General features: G+C 43.4%; 1 protein-coding gene across 6 annotated transcripts in view; it reads left to right on the top strand.

Moving 5' to 3' along the window:
* The window catches only part of TENM2 (teneurin transmembrane protein 2), a 4,210,084-nt gene that overhangs the window by 1,373,290 nt on the left and 2,814,046 nt on the right, over positions 1–22,748 (top strand). For all 6 annotated transcript variants that reach the window (XM_068277420.1, XM_068277423.1, XM_068277418.1 and 3 more), the window contains one exon: positions 5,660–5,845. In XM_068277420.1, coding sequence (XP_068133521.1) covers positions 5,660–5,845 — 186 coding nt within the window. The remainder of the gene's footprint in view (positions 1–5,659; positions 5,846–22,748) is intronic.

Here is a 22,748-nt window from a genome sequence, read left to right as displayed (position 1 = left end):
TCCACCCATGGCCACACCCACATTCTAACCCCCCACCCCTGGAAAATTTTCTGCGGACGCCCATGAGTGTGGGCCCCAACTGAACTGACTAGTGAGTGACTGACCCACCCCCAACTGAACTTGACCAGCAGTGCCAGTGACTAACCCACCCCAAGCCCCAACTGAACTGAACAGTGACTGTGTCTGCCCCACCCCCAACTGAACAGTGACTGTGTCTGCCCCACCCCCAACTGAACAGTGACTGTGTCTGCCCCACCCCCAACTGAACAGTGACTGAGTCTGCCCCACCCCCAACTGAACTGACCAGCAGTGACTGACCCACCAACTGAACTGACCAGTGACTGTAATGTCTGACTGACCCAGTCACCAGACCCACCCCCAACTGAACTGACCAATGACTGTCAGACTGACTGACCCAGACCCCCCCCCCTACCCTAACCAACCCAACCCACCCCACAAGTTACTTAACTTAACTGACCAGGCAGAGAGACTCTGTGGACTGCAGTGACTGAAGTGATCACGGACCGGTCCGGACAGTGGCAGTACGGTCGGCAGGCCTCTCACTCACTCACTCACTCACTCACTCACTCACTCACTCACTAGTCACTAGTACTACTGCTGGCCTGGCTTATTACTGCCTAGTTGTCTGGCTAGTGGCTGGCTACTGGCACTACAAGGGCGCGGTCAGAGCGGAGCTGGAGCGACTGCGACTGGCAGTGGGTGGCTAGCTGGCTGCGGAGCAACTGGCAGTGTGTGGCTAGTTGCTGGCTGGCTGCTGCGTAGATATGGGTACGGCTGGCTGGCTGGCTGGCTGCCTCTGGGTTCGCGCTCGCGCGTCATTGGGTCGGCTCCTCTCCCCGCCAATCATGGACGGGCTGCCTCTCCGTCTCTGCGGCTACACGTACGTAACGTATGACATCACAGGCAGCGCCACTGCACCTGTGCACCAGCGTTAGGTAGATGGATGAGGAGGAGATGGCCGAAAAGGAGGACATTTGGCTGTCCTCCTTTGCCGTCCGCCAGATGGAGGACAATAGGTCCAAAAACCGGACTGTCCGGCGGAAATCCGGATGGATGGCCACCCTAGCAGGCGATCATCTCCTGACATGCAGGCACAGATCCCCAGCAAGTGAGCTGAATGAAGGATGAGTCATCAGCTCTGATGACTCACTCATACTTGTTGCAGGCACCACTGCTTTTGCTGAGTTTCTGTCTGTGACACAGGACTACAGGCATCACAGGAGGGGGGGGGATTCTGGGTAACGGTAACCTTCCCCTCCGTACGCCAGTGCTTAGCAACTCAGCAGCTTCACTGATTCTACTACATTCAATGTTCTCACCAAAGTCAATGGTTAGGACTGTTCTATGGAGCTCAGACAAGGCAGTACATGTGTAAAACCACAGTTTAATTAAATCATACTAAAATCAGTAATGCCCGATTGCCCGTACATAAATTCATATTATAACACCTTGGGACGGAGCCAAGGACACACACGCCAAGCTGACAACGAGAAAAGGTACTGCGGGACGCTGCAATCCACGTGATCCAGAGATGGTGATATAAATGCTGTTATAATGTGAATTTATGTACGGGCATTACTGATTTTAGTATGTTTTAATTAAATTGCATTTTCACACATGTCTGAGCTCCCGAGATCAGTCCTAACCATTGACTTTAATGAAAACATTGAGTGTGGTAGAATCAGTGAAGCTGCTGAGGGACTGCATTTAAATTTTGCATTCTGGTGAGCAGTGGGGATTTGGGGAAGGGGGGACTGCTTGAACTAGGAGGTGGTGGGCTGATCCCCTTCTTCAGAATCAGAATCAGAATCAATTTATTTTCGCCAAGTAAGTTTGCACCTACAAGGAATTTGTCTTGGCAGTTGCTTAACAAACACAAACAAAAACAATACAAGGGCAGTGTGTATATTACAAGTCAAGGACATTATAAGCCATGTGAGAATTGTTCATTTTCAGTTCTGTGCTGATTACTTTCAAGTCCTAGCAGCTCTAACGTGGTTCAGCATTAAGTATGGCTACCGCTTGAGGAAAAAAGCTGTTCCTGTGTCTAGAGGTTTTGGTAGCGATTGACTGGAATCTTACTCCTGAAGGCATGCGCTGGAAGATGGAGTGAGCTGGGTGAGAGGGGTCAGAGGCAATTTTGGTTGCTCTCTTTCTGCACCTGCTAGCGTAAAGATCTTGCAGGGGAGGTAAACTACAGCCAATTATCCTTTCCCCTGATCGGATGATGCGCTGCAGCCTCCCCTTTTCTAATGCTGAGCAGGAGCCGAACCATACAGTCATAGATGATGTTATGGTGGATTCGATGATTGCAGTGTAGAACTGTACCATTAGATTTTGAGGTAGGCCAAACTTTTTCAGCTGCCGTAGATGGTACATCCTCTGTTGCGCTTTCTTGACAATAGTGGCAGTGTTGTTGTCCCATTTTAGGTCGTTTGAGATCGTGGACCCAAGAAACTTGAATTGACTCTACCTGGGTTATTGTGGATCCATTTATGGTTAAGGGGAGTTGCTTGGGGGGAGATCTCCTAAAGTCTATTATCATCTCCATAGTTTTTAGAGCATTTAGTTCCAAGTTGTTGCTGCTGCACCAGGAGGAAAACTGTCCCACCACATGCCTGTATGCAGACTCGTCCCCGTTTTGTATGAGACCAACTACTGTTGTGTCATCTGCAAACTTCAGAACCTTAAAAGATGGATCTGTGGAGATGCAGTTATTGGTGTAAATTGAGTAGAGCAGTGGGGAAAGCACACAGCCCTGGGGTGCACCAGTACTGACTGTCAGAGATGTTGATGTGAGTTTACCAAGTCTAACACACTGTCTTCTGTCAGTTAAAAAGGAACTCCAATTAAAATAATGTAATAAAAAAGTGCTTCATTTTTACAATAATTATGTATAAATGATTTAGTCAGTGTTTGCTCATTGTAAAATCTTTCCTCTCCCAGATTCACATTCTGACATGTATTACATGGTGACATTGTTACTGTGGGCAGGTTATGTAGCTGTTTCTAGCTGTGCTGGCTGTTACAGACAGCTGTAAACAGCCATTTCCTGTCTGTGAACATTGTTACATTGTGGCAGTTTGCCCAGAGTACCGCGGTACTCAGAGCTTCTTGTGGGAGGGGTTTCACCACAATATCAGACCCCCTGATGGTCTGTTTGTGAAATGCAATAGATTTGTCATGTAAAAGGGGGTATCAGCTACTGATTGGGATAAAGTTAAATTCTTGGTCGGAGTTTCTCTTTAAGTTAAATCGGTTATCCATTTGCAGATGGATTCAGGTATGTGTAGCTGGGAGAGCTTGCAGTGTAGCAGTGATGGAAGTATGGTATTAAATGCAGAGCTGTAATCTATGAATAAGATCCTGGTGTAGGTTCCTGGGGTGTCTGGGGTGCCCTATACACTGCCAGGAACACAAATTAAGTTGCACTAAAGGGTGTGAGTCATTTTGTGTTGGAAACAGTATTGCACTATATACAGTGGGTTGCAAAAGTATTCGGCCCCCTTGAAGTTTTCCACATTTTGTCATATTACTGTCACAAACATGAATACATTTTATTGGAATTCCACATGAAAGACCAACACAAAGTGGTGTACACGTGAGAAGTGGAATGAAAATCAAACATGATTCCAAACATTTTTTACAAATAACTGCAAAGTGGTGTGTGCATAATTATTCGGCCCCCTTTGATCTGAGTGCAGTCAGTTGCCTATAGACATTGCCTGATGAGTGCTAATGACTAAATAGAGTGCACCTGTGTGTAATCTAATGTCAGTACAAATACAGCCGCTCTGTGATGGCCTCAGAGGTTGTCTAAGAGAATATTGGGAGCAACAACACTGTGAAGTCCAAAGAACACACAAGACAGGTCCAAGACAGGTCAGGGATCAAGTTATTGAGAAATTTAAAGCAGGCTTAGGCTACAAAAAGATTTCAAAAGCCTTGAACATCCCACAGAGCACTGTTCAAGTGATCATTCAGAAATGGAAGGAGTATGGCACAAATGTAAACCTACCAAGACATGGCCGTCCACCTAAACTCACAGGCCGAACAAGGAGAGCGCTGATCAGAAATGCAGTCAAGAGGCCCATGGTGACTCTGGACGAGCTGCAGAGATCTACAGCTCAGGTGGGAGACTCTGTCCATAGGACAACTATTAGTCATGCACTGCACAAAGTTGGCCTTTATGGAAGAGTGGCAAGAAGAAAGGCATTGTTAACAGAAAGCATAAGAAGTCCCGTTTGCAGTTTGCCACAAGCCATGTGGGGGACACAGCAACCATGTGGAAGAAGGTGCTCTGGTCAGATGAGACTGAAATGGAACTTTTTGGCCAAAATGCAAAACGCTATGTGTGGCAGAAAACTAACACTGCACATCATTCTGAACACACCATCCCCACTGTCAAATATGATGGTATTGTATACATGGTATACATCATGCTCGGGGGGTGCATCTCTTCAGCAGGGACAGGGAAGCTGGTCAGAGTTGATAGGAAGATGGATGGAGCCAAATACAGGGCAAACTTGGAAGAATACCTCTTGGAGACTGCAAAAGACTTGAGACTGGGGCGGAGGTTCACCTTCCAGCAGGACAATGACCCTAAACATAAAGTCAGGGCAACAATGGAATGGTTTAAAACAAAACATATCTATGTGTTAGAATGGCCCAGTCAAAGTCCAGATCTAAATCCAATCGAGAATCTGTGGCAAGATCTGAAAACTGCTTTTCACAAACGCTGTCCATCTAATCTGACTGAGCTGGAGCTGTTTTGCAAAGAAGAATGGGCAAGGATTTCAGTCTCTAGATGTGCAAAGCTGGTAGAGACATACCCTAAAAGACTGGCAGTTGTAATTGCAGCAAAAGGTGGTTCTACAAAGTATTGACTCAGGGGGCTGAATAATTATGCACACCCCACTTTGCAGTTATTTATTTGTAAAAAATGTTTGGAATGATGTATGATTTTCGATCCACTTCTCACATGTACACCACTTTGTATTGGTCTTTCACATGGAATTAAAAAAAAATGGATGCATGTTTGTGGCAGTAATGTGACAAAATGTGGAAAACTTCAAGGGGGCCGAATTCTTTTGCAACCCACTGTATCTTTTATTTGTCAAGGTGTATCTTCGGAAAACTGGAGGGTCGCTGCTAGAGGAGCCCTGGAGTTGAGCGCTACTGATATAGGATTGAACATGTAAAATAAATGACTGTAATTTGATTTGCTGTTTTACACTCTGCCCACTTCCCCTAAGTATTTAACCTCAGTCACCAAGTGACCAGCTGTGCCAAGTTTGGGGACTCTTGCTTTTACTGTGAAAAATGCAGCCTTTTAAAATGTTCACGTTGACATGAATCAATGAAATCTGATTGGCTGCTTGTGGTTCCGCCCAGGTGTGCAAAGGGGACACAAGACCCCCAGAAGACATCATCCCAGGTAGTAAGGGATCTGTATACCAAGTTTTGTTGCAACCGGTAAAGATGTTTTCTAGTGATCGTGGCACATACATACACACACACACACAATTTTATATTTAAGTTCTACATGACTTTCCCAATATGTCCATTTTAAAAACTGGTCCTACATAATTTAATAAAGTATTTTTTAGCAACACTGTCTTTTATCTTTGTTTTGCAGAGGTATGCTCCGTAGACTGTGGAACACATGGTGTTTGTGTTGGTGGAGCATGTCGGTGTGAGGAAGGTTGGACTGGAGTAGCATGTGACCAGCGTGTTTGTCATCCTCGCTGCACTGAACATGGAACATGCAAAGATGGAAAATGTGAATGCAAAGAGGGCTGGAATGGGGAGCACTGCACCATTGGTAGGCAAACGACAGGCACCGAAAGAGGCACATATTGTTTTTTTCTTCTAAAACATATAAACATTGTGTTTCATCAAGGGAGCCTCTCTAGGGCCCTTTTATAAAAGTGGTGTAGTTCATATTCTATGCTTTAATATTTCATCAGTTTCAGAGAGACACTGAGGCGAAAAAAAAAATGATACGTCAATGATATTGCTGCGCACAGAATATACAAATACTTGGTTAGACCCGAGCCGCTAGCAGTGTCCTCTGTATAGGCGTTGCACACTTGTAGAAATCAAATACTGCTGTGCTTATGTCTCTCAGGTTGTCAGCAATGGAACATGTTGGGAAAAAGAACGTAGAGAGGCAAACATAGGGTGTAACGTGGATGTCAGTTCACTCTTAGCGCAATTCCACACACTGCCATGAACTGTGATTGAGCCCCAAACGCACCAGGACTGCCACCAGCTCTCCCTATGAATTAGCCGCTCACCCGCAATATTCTTGCTTTCAAACACAGTCCCCGGCAGCCATTGCCATCAGTAAAACAAATCCTAGAGTCGGTATAAGAGTAAACATAGCGTAATCCTATTTATTAAGGTTAAAAGCCTGCTAAAAGATTCTGCTTACAATGTAACTTCTTGACATTCAGCATATCACAACATAATACTGCACCGTATTAGCGCGTCTGCCAGCCGAGTGTAGTAGAATGGCTTCACTTCCTGATTGTCTGTGCGTGTGTCCAAGATCCGCCCTACGCGTTTCGTCACGGGGCGAGACTCATCAGGGACTGGACGCAGGCCAATCTCGCCGCACATTTATCCTCATAGCCGTCTATGCACTACCTATCATCGGGCAGCATTAGGCCATGTCATACTGCTAATACATAAGAGCCTATCATTATACAGATTCCGTTACTGATATCCTGGCCCGTCTATTTCAGGAATAGCTGATCCTAATCAGTTTTGCTCTTATACCAATCTCTCCTAACGTTCATGATATAAACACAGTATATTAAAAAGACTGTATATAAAAGAAGGGGAGAAGACTATATATAAAAAAAGGAAAATAAATCTAAAAAATGGATAGTTACTGCATAGGGCCGGCATGTATACTTGTGTACACCCAGCTATCATATGTGTGTAAACATAGTGTGATAACATCCTATATCTCACCCCCTACCCTGATACATATACTACAAATTCCGCAGTGATTGATGTAACATCATCCAACATTATCATATGTATACACAACATGCAGCATCACATATCTTAAAGTCACAGTAAACTTCTGACTCAGTGTGTCATAGTATCTATCAATATCCCCTTATGCTTTCACTAAGAGTATAAACCCCCTTATTTCCCCCTCCCACCCCCCCTCGAGTACTAATATAAACAGCAAAGCACTACTTCCCCCTGATAGGGAAACACAAGGGACGAGCTACGTCCCCCATCTGGCACACTAGTCATTATTGAAAAAACAATGTCAATCTCAATGTTAAGATCCTCCGGGGTAAGGGAACGTAGTTTGTAAATCCATTTGGTTTCCATTTTACAAAGCTCCCGTAGTCGGTTTGACCCTCTCCATGATGGTAGCAATTTATCAATTGCACAATACTGCATCAGGGTAGGGTCACAGCCGTGCTTCTGTTTAAAATGAGCCGATACACTGTGATCTTCATGACCTTTCCCTATTTTGTATATATGTTCAGAAATTCGTTGTTTTAGGGGTCTGGTGGTACGTCCAACATATTGGAACCCACATTTGCACCAAATTAGGTACACTACATGATGAGACCCACATGTCATAAAAGATCTAATTTCATATTTTCTTTTATCACTATTGGACGTGAAATCAAATGTCCTCTTAGCCACCTTCAACTCACACCCTCTGCATGCTCCACATGGGAAGAACCCTGGTTTCTGCCAGCCTATAGCCTTTGTGTGACCGGTGGGTCCACACAGCTTGGCACCAAATAGTCCCGCAGGTTAGGGGCCCTGCGGTATATGAATTGAGGTCATTCTGGTAATCCTCTTTTCAGGGCCAGGTCTGTTAGCAAGACAGGCCAGTGTTTCAATATCACCTTTTCCACCTGTTTGTACTGAACTGAAAAATCTGAGATGAAAGCTGTATTTGCTACAGTATTCTTTGCTGCAGCCCCATTATCAGCCTTATTCGTCAGTAATCTCTCCCTATCCATATTCTTCACATATTCAACCGTGTTATCTATCTCCTCAGCCAGATATCCCTTTTGGAGGAACCTGTTCTTAATGACACTAGCTTGACTATTATAATCCGCAATTTCCGTACTGTTTCTACGTATCCTGATGAGTTGCCCTTTTGGCACTGCTTTAATCCAAGCTGGATGATGGCAGCTGCTTACCGGGATGAACCCATTGCGATCAGTAGATTTAAAAAAACATTTTGTTTTAAGACCATGGCCCTCGCGCATGATCTCCAAGTCCAAAAAAGGTATGCTGTCAGTATTACAGTATTACATTCCAGTGTCAAATCAATATTGGTTGTGAGATTATTGATGTGTGATACATAGGCTTTAAAAGCACCTATGTCACCCCTCCAGATAATTAAGAGGTCATCAATGTACCTCCTCCATAACAGGATATTCTGATTACCTTCCGCAATGGCTTTCTCCTCCCACCTGGCCATGTATAGATTTGCTAAGGAAGGTGCGAATGAGGCCCCCATCGCACATCCGAAACGCTGTAAAAAGAATGTACCCCTATACCAAAAATAGTTCCTGGAGAGGGCAAACTCTAGTAGTTCCAATAAAATTTTTTTTTGAATATCTGGAGAGATGTGGCCAGGGATTAATTAAGCTATTGATTAAGAGAAAAAACGGCCGTCTGGATAGAATCACTAAAGAGGTGGACTTAATCAAGATCAAGAGGTGGACTAAAATAAATGTAGTGAAAGACACGGAAGAGTATAAAGTAAAGTCAGAGCAGGTAAAGTCAGAGCAGGTACAGGCAGCTCTCAAGAAAATGGAGAGAGATACTGTCAGTGACAAACGGAAGCAATATATACGAGATGTGGAAGCTTATACTAATCAATCTGCATATAGATGGCAGAAAAAGAAAATTACCAGACCCCCAGAACAGCCCGTGGTAGTGGGGGATGCACAACCTATCACTAGCGATATAGGGGCCCCCGTACAAAGCAGCGGTGGCAACCCACCGGTCTATCAAGGGGGGGCGGGGGAGGGATGGGGGAGGGGTAGGCCCTTTCATCAGTCCCCCAGGCGCCCTTTTGTACCGTATAAAAAGCCCAGAATACAAACTAGGGGAAGACCAGGTATATGGTGGATATACGCCCCCTAGAAATGGATATGGTCGTCCAGAGTATCGAGTGCCGGTGTCCAATAGATACTATCCATTACAGCAAACACAGGAGGGTATGGGAGGGAATTTTTTGGGGAGAGGTTACCCCCGCAACTGTCCAGAGAGGGAAGACCAGTATGCTCAGTTACCCCATACTTCAGGAAAAGCTATAAAGCGCTGGGCAGAAGGGGATGCAGAGCAGGAAGGAGAGTACAAAAGGCTAAGGAATTGGTAGGGGAGGGGATTTTCAATTTCAGTAAAGTCCAATTAGGTCGAACAGAGCTGAGGATTTTGGATAAGGGTTTGAAGGTCTTGTTGTATTGGATAAGGAGAAGTACTTTAATGAACTGGACAGGATTGTGTATGATGAAAATACGTACCAACAACTTAATGGAAATTTATATATCAAGGAAAAGCGCTACACCTCACTATAGAGTGCACTGCTGTGCACTCACTCAGCTGGAGCGGCTCCTTCTATATATATACAATACAATGTCCACAGAAGGCAACGCTACACAACTTAACCATGGGGCAAAATATGCTCTAAAAAGTTCATATAGGCTTTATGTAATCCACATCCACTTCAAAATGGTTAATCTTCTTAATGTTCTCAGTGTCTTCCTAATTCTTTCTACTACCTCCACCAACACCCTGTGAGCTGACACTCACCGGACACAAAGACCTCCACTCAGGTCTAGTAAAGCCTTGGGACACTTCGGGCCGTCCCCCACCACACCACGAACGACTTGTCACCACTCTGTCCTTTTTGCAGCAGATGCTTCTTCAAGCGTATAAAACCTCAAAACAAATGCCTCACATAGTGTAAAACCATCCAAATTTATTAAAATATAAAAATGATTGCACTCACAGATTTTCTTCTTTGTATTATGGCACAGAGTTTGGGTACGGGCTCTCAGCCGTGTAGTTGGGCCCCGGCTGGCACCTGTAGTTCCTCGGCTGAAGATTTAAATGGCGTGCACCTCCACTTCCACCTCAAGCCCAAGCACCGCTCGTCCACCCACTCTAACAGATAGCCGCTTTCACTTCCGTATCTTATGCCCCGCCTTACATGTTTCGTCTACCGACTCATCAGAAGCTAAGGCAAAAGTCGGTGTGAAAGCCATTATATATCCTGCCCGGTTCTCACCCTCTACGTACGCGCATCCACCCTCCACTGGGCCGTCGCGTTCCATTTGCGTTCCACCTAACAAGTTAGCATCATCTCCGTGCGCTCATCCCCTTCAACGGCGCTGATCCATCTACCCCTCTGCGCATGCCCACCCAGGAAATGTGGACGCCTCCTCCACATCATACCCACATGACCCGCACGTACCGTTGCGTGCCACCATGCGTTCCATCTCCACACCATCGGTACACAGCTCTCGCTGCGTGCCACCTATAAACCCCAAACAAATTATGCGTCGCAGAGGAGGCTAGAGATGCACGCTTACATGGATTCAAATCCTCTTAAAAGATTTTAAATACAAAGATATAAAATTTGAAAACTAAAAAAAAAACTTAACTAGAGCCCAACTATCCGGAAAAAACTCCGTTTACATTCCACAAATGAAAAAATTACAGTGAAGGACCAGAACCCCCTCCCCTATCTATTCAAAATATATAGTCGCCCCCCCATATTCCCTAAATATGCACACAATTCCTCCTGAGAGATAGCATTAGCCCACTTTATACTCCATAGCAGCATATATAAATTACAAAATGAAAAAATACAATGAAAAATAACAATACCAGGCAGAAAAAATTATTTTTACTGTTCCCCAAGAAAACATACTATATCAACCTCTATGTTTAATCCCCCTGGGGTAAGTGTACCCAGGTTGTATATCCATCTAGTCTCCTCCTGTGATATAGCACGCAACCTATTACACCCTCTCCAACTAGGGTCAAGCTTATATATACCACAAAATGACAACAGACCAGGGTCACATTTATGAGTCTCCCCAAAATGAGCTGATAAACTGTGGTTAAGAAAACCTTTCCCCACATTACGCCTATGTTCCCCCATGCGTTCTTTGAGGGTACGCGTAGTACGCCCCACGTATTGCCACCCGTACGGGCACCAAGCAAGGTACACCACATACCGATCATTGCATGTGATGAACTGTTTTATCTTAAATGATTTACCATTATGGAATGACGTGAATCTATCTGTTTTTAGGGGTTGACATTCCCTGCAAGATTTGCAGGTTCTACAAGGATAAAAAACAGGATTTTGCCAGTCTCTAGGGACCAAAGAGGCTCTAGGGGGTTCCACACAACTTGGCACCACCAAATTTCTCAGATTCGGTGCTTTTCTATATATAAATTTAGGTCTATCATCTAAAATGCCCCTAAGGACTGGGTCAGTTCTTAATACTCCCCAATGTCTATATATAATGGACTGCATAATCTTAAATTGACTACTGTATCCCGTTATAAAGGCTAATTGAAACTGTTCATTGTTCTCTATCTCACTATCCCTCTCTTTATTGCTCAGTATATCCAATCTATCCTTGTCCCTCACCTCTGCAATATCCACCTCCAATATGCTCTCCTCATAACCCTTTTCCACAAATCTTTGTTTTAAAATTTGTGTTTGGGCATCAAAATCCTCTATGTTAGTGCAGTTCCTGCGTATACGCAGGAACTGCCCCTTTGGTATATTCTTCTTCCATTGGGGATGATGGCAGCTACCAATTGGTATATATCCATTCCTATCTGTAGGTTTAAAATAATTAATCGTGCGCAGTGTTCCATTCTGTGTAATAAGCTCAATATCCAAAAATTGGATCCTTTCCTCACTGGATACAGCTGTTAGGGAAATACCCAATTGATTATCATTTAGTGAATTCAGAAACACCCCCAGTGCTTCCCTCCCTCCCTTCCATATGAAAAATAAATCATCTATAAACCTATACCATACTTTTATGTCAGGGTGTCCCGCAATGTTTTCCTCCCACTTACCCATAAATAAATTAGCAGTAGGGTATTGTACTGTGTTAGCCATCAGTAAAAGCAAGAAGTTTTAAATCAGGATGATACCATTTATTGGCTAACTACAAATGAATAAGAATAAACAAGCTTTCGGCCTAGCAGCCTTCGTCAGGTTTACATCCTGTTAGTTTGCAAGCTGGTGGTACAGACAGCTTATATACATGCAACATCAAAAGGGAAAACAGATATTTTTTTTCAAGCATAAATACGTCATTAAGATGCCTTAATTCAAACAGACCATCTAAATGGGGTAAGATAAGGATCCTTGTTTACTCCATTGCTCACAGACCTGGTATTAGGATTGACCCAGAGGTATCGTAAATTCTTAGTTCACAAGTTCTGCTAGAGTGGCCTAGACAGTTCAGATATCATCAATCTCATACCAATATAGAAAGTTGTTGTCCTTATTCAAACCCTTCTCCACAGCTTTGAACCAATTTATAAATTTTGTTTCTGCTATTAATCGGTCATTTGACGTTTTGAAGCCGCCCTTCAGGGCAGTGACACGAAGATCATCCATGCTGTGTCCGTTGAAATGAAAGTGTGTAGCAACTGGGAGTCCAGATTTAGTATCATTAATAGTGTGCCTGTGTCCATTCATACGTTTGCGCAGAGTTTGTCCAGTTTCTCCCACGTACATAACATTGGGGCATTTAGCACACATGATCAGATATACCAGATTGGTGGACCCACAGGAAAATTTACCTTGTACTCTGTACTCCTGTTGTGAACCTGGTATCGTTACCCTGTCAGTGGAGTAAATGTGTCTGCAGGTCCCACAAATTTTTTGTCGGCAGGGTGATGTTCCGTTTTGTTGAGGCCTATTCAAAGAGCTCCTGACAATCATCTGTTTTAGATTGTGTGGTTGCCGATATGACGAGTGGAGGTTTAGGGAATATCGTTCTCAGTCTGTGATCCTTGTGTAAAATGGGATGAAGTTCCTTAGCAATCTTCCTTAAGATTTCCAGGTGTGGGTTGTAGGTGACAACCAAAGGGACACGTTCCTCTTTCTGGTTTTTCTTATATTTCAGGAGGTCAGTCCTGGGGATGTTGCTGGCTTTCCTGATTTGGGCCTCAGCCGTGGGAGGACTGTAACCTTGTTCTGTCAGAACAAATCTGGTTGTACCTTATAGCTTGGCTGTAAATTATAGAGTTCTTAATGTGCTTGGGATGAAAACTGTCATATCTTAGGTATGTGGGACGGTCTGTAGGTTTGCGATACACAGAGGTTTGTATGTTGTTACCCCTGATGTAGATAAAGCATATAGGCATTCGGGGATTTTTGATAGTAGTGTGGAGAGGTCTGGGGCAGAACAATAAATTTGGGTGTCATCAGCATAGAGGTGATATTGAAACCCAAAAGAGCTTATTATCTGTCCCAAGCCATGGGTGTAAATGGAAAAGAGGAGGGGTCCAAGGACTGACCCTTGTGGTACTCCCACAAACAGTGGGCGTGGAGAGGAGTTGGTATTGGCATAGGAGACCATGAAAGAACGTCCAGACAGGTAAGAGTTGAGCCAGGAGTGTGCTAGGCCCTTGATTCCCAGTGTTGAGAGGGTCTGGAGAAGTAGGGTATGATCAACAGTGTTGAAGGCAGAGGACAGATCTAGGAGTATTAGTACCGAAAATCTACCTTTGGCTTTAGCAGCTAGGAGGTCATTGGCAACCTTAGTGAGAACGGTTTCCGTAGAGTGTTGAGGGCGGAAGCCAGACTGGAAGGGGTCCAACAGGGAATTAGCAGAGAGAAAGTTAGACAACTCTGAGTAAATGTGGCGTTCCAGAAGTTTGGAGGCAAAGGGAAGGAGAGAGACTGGGCGGTAATTAGAAAGGGCAGTAGAGTCTAAAGAGGGTTTTTTGATTAGTGGTGTTATGATAACTTGTTTAAATGAAGAAGGAAAAATGCCAGTAGAGATGGAAAGGTTAAACAGTGTTGTTAAAGCAGGAATGAGGGGGGAGGAGAGCTGGGGGATAAGATGAGAGGGAATAGGATCTGAGGCGCATGTAGTAAGATTAGCTTTAGAGATTAGTGAAGAAAGACGCTGTTCAGTTAAGGCTGAGAAGATTGTTAGCGGGCAGGAGGTTTGAGTGGGTGAGTGGGTATGTGGAGAGGGATAGTTGATAGTAGGGTAGCTGCCGGGCATAGAGGAAAAAGGAAGAGGTGATTGGACCTGTGAAGAGGGTTGCTTTTGAAAGCTGTTCTGTAGTGTTTCAATTTTGCTCACAAAATATGCTGCAAAGTCTTCTGCAGACAAGCTTGTGGTTGTAGGGGGAGGCGGGGGGTGGAGAAGAGAGCTGAAGGTGTTGAAAAGTTGTTTAGGGTTATGGGATTGTGAAGAAATGAGTGTAGAGAAGTATGACTGCTTTGCAAGTGAGAGAGCGTCCTTGAGCTGCAGCAGCGTGTTTTTATAGTGGGCGAAGTCATCTGCATTGGAGCTTTTCCTCCACTGCCGTTCTGTTGCCCTGGACTGTCTTTTCAGTTGTTTGATGGGTTCAGTCAGCCAGGGCTGTCTGTTGATGCGGCGGGGGCGGAAGTTGGTGAGAGGGGCGGCTGTGTTCATGACAGCGGTGACTGTGGTGGAGTATTAGATGGATGCTGACTCGGGGTCAGTGTAGGATGACAGGGAGCCTAGGGGTTTTCGAGAGTCATCTAGGGAGCAGAGGTTGAGGTTGCGATAATTCCTGCATAGGCGTGATGGCTGCACTATGGTAGCTGGAGGAGGCAGGGAGGGGCTGATTGTAAAAGTTATGAGATTGTGATCTGAAAGGGGGAATAAAGAGTTATTAAATGTGGAAACTGGGCAGAGTCGGGTAAAAACTAGGTCCAAAGTGTGGCCATCTTTGTGGGTGGGGGTTGAGGACCACTGGGAGAGGTCATAGGATGAGGTGAGTGAGAGGAATTTTGTCGTAGTGGAACAGTTAGTGTCTATGGGGATGTTAAAGTCCCCAATGATGATGGAAGGAATGTCAGTGGATAGAAAGTGGAGAAGCCATGTTGAAAAGTGGCCAATGAAGGTGGAGGCTGGTCCAGGAGGCCGGTAGATGACAGCAACCTGGAAGTGGTGAGGAGAGTAGATGCGGACAGCATGAGCCTCAAAAGAAGAGAAAGCCAGAGAAGGTGCAGGTGCAAGCGGTGTAAAGGAGCAGTGTTCGGAAAGAAGAATTCCCACCCCACCCCCATGTTTGTCACCCGATCTAGGTGTGTGGCTAAACTTGAGGCCACCGTATGAAAGGGCAGCTGGAGACACAGTATCAGAAGGGGTTAGCCATGTCTCAGTGAGCCCCAGGAAGGTGTAAGCATTAGTGATGAACAGATCATGGACATGGGCTAGTTTATTGACTACAGAGCGTGCATTCCAGAGGACCCCAAATATGGGAGGGGGAGAGCTGGGAAGGCAAGGAATGGTGATCAGGTTACATCGGTTAATGTGCGTGGAGGAGTGAGGATGGTCAGTGCGGGATGTGGTATTTACCAGAGTGCAGTGCGGTCTAGGAGAGGGTCCTGGATTGAGTGATATGTCCCCAGCAGCAAGTAGAAGTAGTAGGCAGAGATGAGAGAGGTGAGGATGTGATTTGTATGTGACAGAGGGCTGTTTAAGAGATGTGGAGGAAGGTATGTGTGATTTGAGAAATAAGAATAGTTCATGAGTAGAGAGAAGAGAGGATGGTAGGAGAGAGAGAGCAATGTAGATGTCATTGCTGGCAGCTGGAGGGGTGAGTGATGTAGGTATTTTAAGTAGTGAGGCTGACAGGATAATGGCTGTTAAAAGGATATTAAACATTTTGCAAGTTGGTGTGTGTATAATTTGGGAAAATAAGTTTCAGAGTTAAAGCGTGCAGGGTAGTTTGTGTGATTTTATCAGGTGTATGTGGATGGTTGAAATGAGGGTAGTTCAGGGTTTGATAAACATGAGCTGATGGTGGGGGTCAGGGAAACCAAAGAGAAAATATCATACCAGTGTTAGATCAGCAGATGCGCAGCCATGGAGAGTTTTGTGCTTGTTCTCATCTGTTCACTTCTGGTTCAATTCTGGGCTAATTATGAGTGTCTTATACACCCTTAAAGATATGCCCTTTAAGTATATGCCCTGCTGACCAAAACGGTCCTGCTGACCTAAGAGTTCTACTAATATAGGCCCTAACTGAGTTTGTAGTTAATAGGCAGACTGCTTTCAGGTGAGAGTTGGCTGGCCAATTTGTCTCATAGGGGCAGGGCTAGTCAAACATATGCAAAGGCTCTATTGAATAGCTAAGAAGTAGCAGGAAGTGGCCTAGTTTAATTATGCATACCAAAGAGAGATTAGCAATGCAGGCTTCAGAGGCCTTCAATCAATCAGTCAGGAAATATTGCATAGAGTCAAATGCATACCATTTGAGAAAGAGAGATCAGCAATGCAGGCTTCAGAGGCCTTCAACAAATCAGTCAGGAAATATTGCATATAGTCAAATGCATACCATTTGAGAAAGAGAGATCAACAATGCAGGCTTCAGAGGCCTTCAATCAATCAGTCAGGAAATATTGCATAGAGTCAAATGCATACCATTTGAGAAAGAGAGATCAGCAATGCAGGCTTCAGAGGCCTTCAATCAATCAGTCAGGAAATATTGCATAGAGTCAAATGCATACCATTTGAGAAAGAGAGATCAGCAATGCAGGCTTCAGAGGCCTTCAATCAATCAGTCAGGAAATATTGCATAGAGTCAAATGCATACCATTTGAGAAAGAGAGATCAGCAATGCAGGCTTCAGAGGCCTTCAATCAATCAGTCAGGAAATATTGCATAGAGTCAAATGCATACCTGCAAGGAAGAATATCGCGATGTCAGTACAGATTAATAAATAGATCTTCAATTGCAGTATATATCAAATATTTCTGGGCTAATTATGAGTGTCTTATACACCCTTAAAGATATGCCCTTTAAGTATATGCCTGCTGACCAAAACGGTCCTGCTGACCTAAGAGTTCTACTAATATAGGCCCTAACTGAGTTTGTAGTTAATAGGCAGACTGCTTTCAGGTGAGAGTTGGCTGGCCAATTTGTCTCATAGGGGCAGGGCTAGTCAAACATATGCAAAGGCTCTATTGAATAGCTAAGAAGTAGCAGGAAGTGGCCTAGTTTAATTATGCATACCAAAGAGAGATTAGCAATGCAGGCTTCAGAGGCCTTCAATCAATCAGTCAGGAAATATTGCATAGAGTCAAATGCATACCATTTGAGAAAGAGAGATCAGCAATGCAGGCTTCAAAGGCCTTCAATCAATCAGTCAGGAGATATTGCATAGGGTCAAATGCATACCATTTGAGAAAGAGAGATCAGCAATGCAGGCTTCAGAGGCCTTCAACAAATCAGTCAGGAAATATTGCATATAGTCAAATGCATACCATTTGAGAAAGAGAGATCAACAATGCAGGCTTCAGAGGCCTTCAATCAATCAGTCAGGAAATATTGCATAGAGTCAAATGCATACCATTTGAGAAAGAGAGATCAGCAATGCAGGCTTCAGAGGCCTTCAATCAATCAGTCAGGAAATATTGCATAGAGTCAAATGCATACCTGCAAGGAAGAATATCGCGATGTCAGTACAGATGAATAAATAGATCTTCAATTGCAGTATATATCAAATATTTCTGGGCTAATTATGAGTGTCTTATACACCCTTAAAGATATGCCCTTTAAGTATATGCCCTGCTGACCAAAACGGTCCTGCTGACCTAAGAGTTCTACTAATATAGGCCCTAACTGAGTTTGTAGTTAATAGGCAGACTGCTTTCAGGTGAGAGTTGGCTGGCCAATTTGTCTCATAGGGGCAGGGCTAGTCAAACATATGCAAAGGCTCTATTGAATAGCTAAGAAGTAGCAGGAAGTGGCCTAGTTTAATTATGCATACCAAAGAGAGATTAGCAATGCAGGCTTCAGAGGCCTTCAATCAATCAGTCAGGAAATATTGCATAGAGTCAAATGCATACCATTTGAGAAAGAGAGATCAGCAATGCAGGCTTCAGAGGCCTTCAACAAATCAGTCAGGAAATATTGCATATAGTAAAATGCATACCATTTGAGAAAGAGAGATCAACAATGCAGGCTTCAGAGGCCTTCAATCAATCAGTCAGGAAATATTGCATAGAGTCAAATGCATACCATTTGAGAAAGAGAGATCAGCAATGCAGGCTTCAGAGGCCTTCAATCAATCAGTCAGGAAATATTGCATAGAGTGAAATGCATACCATTTGAGAAAGAGAGATCAGCAATGCAGGCTTCAGAGGCCTTCAATCAATCAGTCAGGAAATATTGCATAGAGTCAAATGCATACCATTTGAGAAAGAGAGATCAGCAATGCAGGCTTCAGAGGCCTTCAATCAATCAGTCAGGAAATATTGCATAGAGTCAAATGCATACCTGCAAGGAAGAATATCGCGATGTCAGTACAGATGAATAAATAGATCTTCAATTGCAGTATATATCAAATATTTCTGGGCTAATTATGAGTGTCTTATACACCCTTAAAGATATGCCCTTTAAGTATATGCCCTGCTGACCAAAACGGTCCTGCTGACCTAAGAGTTCTACTAATATAGGCCCTAACTGAGTTTGTAGTTAATAGGCAGACTGCTTTCAGGTGAGAGTTGGCTGGCCAATTTGTCTCATAGGGGCAGGGCTAGTCAAACATATGCAAAGGCTCTATTGAATAGCTAAGAAGTAGCAGGAAGTGGCCTAGTTTAATTATGCATACCAAAGAGAGATTAGCAATGCAGGCTTCAGAGGCCTTCAATCAATCAGTCAGGAAATATTGCATAGAGTCAAATGCATACCATTTGAGAAAGAGAGATCAGCAATGCAGGCTTCAGAGGCCTTCAACAAATCAGTCAGGAAATATTGCATATAGTCAAATGCATACCATTTGAGAAAGAGAGATCAACAATGCAGGCTTCAGAGGCCTTCAATCAATCAGTCAGGAAATATTGCATATAGTCAAATGCATACCATTTGAGAAAGAGAGATCAACAATGCAGGCTTCAGAGGCCTTCAATCAATCAGTCAGGAAATATTGCATAGAGTCAAATGCATACCATTTGAGAAAGAGAGATCAGCAATGCAGGCTTCAGAGGCCTTCAATCAATCAGTCAGGAAATATTGCATAGAGTCAAATGCATACCTGCAAGGAAGAATATCGCGATGTCAGTACAGATGAATAAATAGATCTTCAATTGCAGTATATATCAAATATTTCTGGGCTAATTATGAGTGTCTTATACACCCTTAAAGATATGCCCTTTAAGTATATGCCCTGCTGACCAAAACGGTCCTGCTGACCTAAGAGTTCTACTAATATAGGCCCTAACTGAGTTTGTAGTTAATAGGCAGACTGCTTTCAGGTGAGAGTTGGCTGGCCAATTTGTCTCATAGGGGCAGGGCTAGTCAAACATATGCAAAGGCTCTATTGAATAGCTAAGAAGTAGCAGGAAGTGGCCTAGTTTAATTATGCATACCAAAGAGAGATTAGCAATGCAGGCTTCAGAGGCCTTCAATCAATCAGTCAGGAAATATTGCATAGAGTCAAATGCATACCATTTGAGAAAGAGAGATCAGCAATGCAGGCTTCAGAGGCCTTCAACAAATCAGTCAGGAAATATTGCATATAGTCAAATGCATACCATTTGAGAAAGAGAGATCAACAATGCAGGCTTCAGAGGCCTTCAATCAATCAGTCAGGAAATATTGCATATAGTCAAATGCATACCATTTGAGAAAGAGAGATCAACAATGCAGGCTTCAGAGGCCTTCAATCAATCAGTCAGGAAATATTGCATAGAGTCAAATGCATACCATTTGAGAAAGAGAGATCAGCAATGCAGGCTTCAGAGGCCTTCAATCAATCAGTCAGGAAATATTGCATAGAGTCAAATGCATACCTGCAAGGAAGAATATCGCGATGTCAGTACAGATGAATAAATAGATCTTCAATTGCAGTATATATCAAATATTTCTGGGCTAATTATGAGTGTCTTATACACCCTTAAAGATATGCCCTTTAAGTATATGCCCTGCTGACCAAAACGGTCCTGCTGACCTAAGAGTTCTACTAATATAGGCCCTAACTGAGTTTGTAGTTAATAGGCAGACTGCTTTCAGGTGAGAGTTGGCTGGCCAATTTGTCTCATAGGGGCAGGGCTAGTCAAACATATGCAAAGGCTCTATTGAATAGCTAAGAAGTAGCAGGAAGTGGCCTAGTTTAATTATGCATACCAAAGAGAGATTAGCAATGCAGGCTTCAGAGGCCTTCAACAAATCAGTCAGGAAATATTGCATAGAGTCAAATGCATACCATTTGAGAAAGAGAGATCAACAATGCAGGCTTAAGAGGCCTTCAATCAATCAGTCAGGAAATATTGCATATAGTCAAATGCATACCATTTGAGAAAGAGAGATCAACAATGCAGGCTTCAGAGGCCTTCAATCAATCAGTCAGGAAATATTGCATAGAGTCAAATGCATACCATTTGAGAAAGAGAGATCAGCAATGCAGGCTTCAGAGGCCTTCAATCAATCAGTCAGGAAATATTGCATAGAGTCAAATGCATACCATTTGAGAAAGAGAGATCAGCAATGCAGGCTTCAGAGGCCTTCAACAAATCAGTCAGGAAATATTGCATATAGTCAAATGCATACCATTTGAGAAAGAGAGATCAGCAATGCAGGCTTCAGAGGCCTTCAATCAATCAGTCAGGAAATATTGCATAGAGTCAAATGCATACCATTTGAGAAAGAGAGATCAGCAATGCAGGCTTCAGAGGCCTTCAATCAATCAGTCAGGAAATATTGCATAGAGTCAAATGCATACCATTTGAGAAAGAGAGATCAGCAATGCAGGCTTCAGAGGCCTTCAATCAATCAGTCAGGAAATATTGCATAGAGTCAAATGCATACCTGCAAGGAAGAATATCGCGATGTCAGTACAGATGAATAAATAGATCTTCAATTGCAGTATATATCAAATATTTCTGGGCTAATTATGAGTGTCTTATACACCCTTAAAGATATGCCCTTTAAGTATATGCCCTGCTGACCAAAACGGTCCTGCTGACCTAAGAGTTCTACTAATATAGGCCCTAACTGAGTTTGTAGTTAATAGGCAGACTGCTTTCAGGTGAGAGTTGGCTGGCCAATTTGTCTCATAGGGGCAGGGCTAGTCAAACATATGCAAAGGCTCTATTGAATAGCTAAGAAGTAGCAGGAAGTGGCCTAGTTTAATTATGCATACCAAAGAGAGATTAGCAATGCAGGCTTCAGAGGCCTTCAAGAAATCAGTCAGGAAATATTGCATATAGTCAAATGCATACCATTTGAGAAAGAGAGATCAGCAATGCAGGCTTCAAAGGCCTTCAATCAATCAGTCAGGAAATATTGCATAGAGTCAAATGCATACCATTTGAGAAAGAGAGATCAGCAATGCAGGCTTCAGAGGCCTTCAACAAATCAGTCAGGAAATATTGCATATAGTCAAATGCATACCATTTGAGAAAGAGAGATCAACAATGCAGGCTTCAGAGGCCTTCAATCAATCAGTCAGGAAATATTGCATAGAGTCAAATGCATACCATTTGAGAAAGAGAGATCAACAATGCAGGCTTCAGAGGCCTTCAATCAATCAGTCAGGAAATATTGCATAGAGTCAAATGCATACCATTTGAGAAAGAGAGATCAGCAATGCAGGCTTCAGAGGCCTTCAATCAATCAGTCAGGAAATATTGCATAGAGTCAAATGCATACCTGCAAGGAAGAATATCGCGATGTCAGTACAGATGAATAAATAGATCTTCAATTGCAGTATATATCAAATATTTCTGGGCTAATTATGAGTGTCTTATACACCCTTAAAGATATGCCCTTTAAGTATATGCCCTGCTGACCAAAACGGTCCTGCTGACCTAAGAGTTCTACTAATATAGGCCCTAACTGAGTTTGTAGTTAATAGGCAGACTGCTTTCAGGTGAGAGTTGGCTGGCCAATTTGTCTCATAGGGGCAGGGCTAGTCAAACATATGCAAAGGCTCTATTGAATAGCTAAGAAGTAGCAGGAAGTGGCCTAGTTTAATTATGCATACCAAAGAGAGATTAGCAATGCAGGCTTCAGAGGCCTTCAACAAATCAGTCAGGAAATATTGCATAGAGTCAAATGCATACCATTTGAGAAAGAGAGATCAACAATGCAGGCTTAAGAGGCCTTCAATCAATCAGTCAGGAAATATTGCATATAGTCAAATGCATACCATTTGAGAAAGAGAGATCAACAATGCAGGCTTCAGAGGCCTTCAATCAATCAGTCAGGAAATATTGCATAGAGTCAAATGCATACCATTTGAGAAAGAGAGATCAGCAATGCAGGCTTCAGAGGCCTTCAATCAATCAGTCAGGAAATATTGCATAGAGTCAAATGCATACCATTTGAGAAAGAGAGATCAGCAATGCAGGCTTCAGAGGCCTTCAACAAATCAGTCAGGAAATATTGCATATAGTCAAATGCATACCATTTGAGAAAGAGAGATCAGCAATGCAGGCTTCAGAGGCCTTCAATCAATCAGTCAGGAAATAT

The sequence above is a fragment of the Hyperolius riggenbachi genome, chromosome 3 (assembly GCF_040937935.1).
Source record: "Hyperolius riggenbachi isolate aHypRig1 chromosome 3, aHypRig1.pri, whole genome shotgun sequence".
NCBI lineage: Eukaryota > Metazoa > Chordata > Amphibia > Anura > Hyperoliidae > Hyperolius > Hyperolius riggenbachi.
Note: the sequence above shows the minus strand (reverse complement) of the source record. Positions and strands in the feature narration are given on the sequence as shown.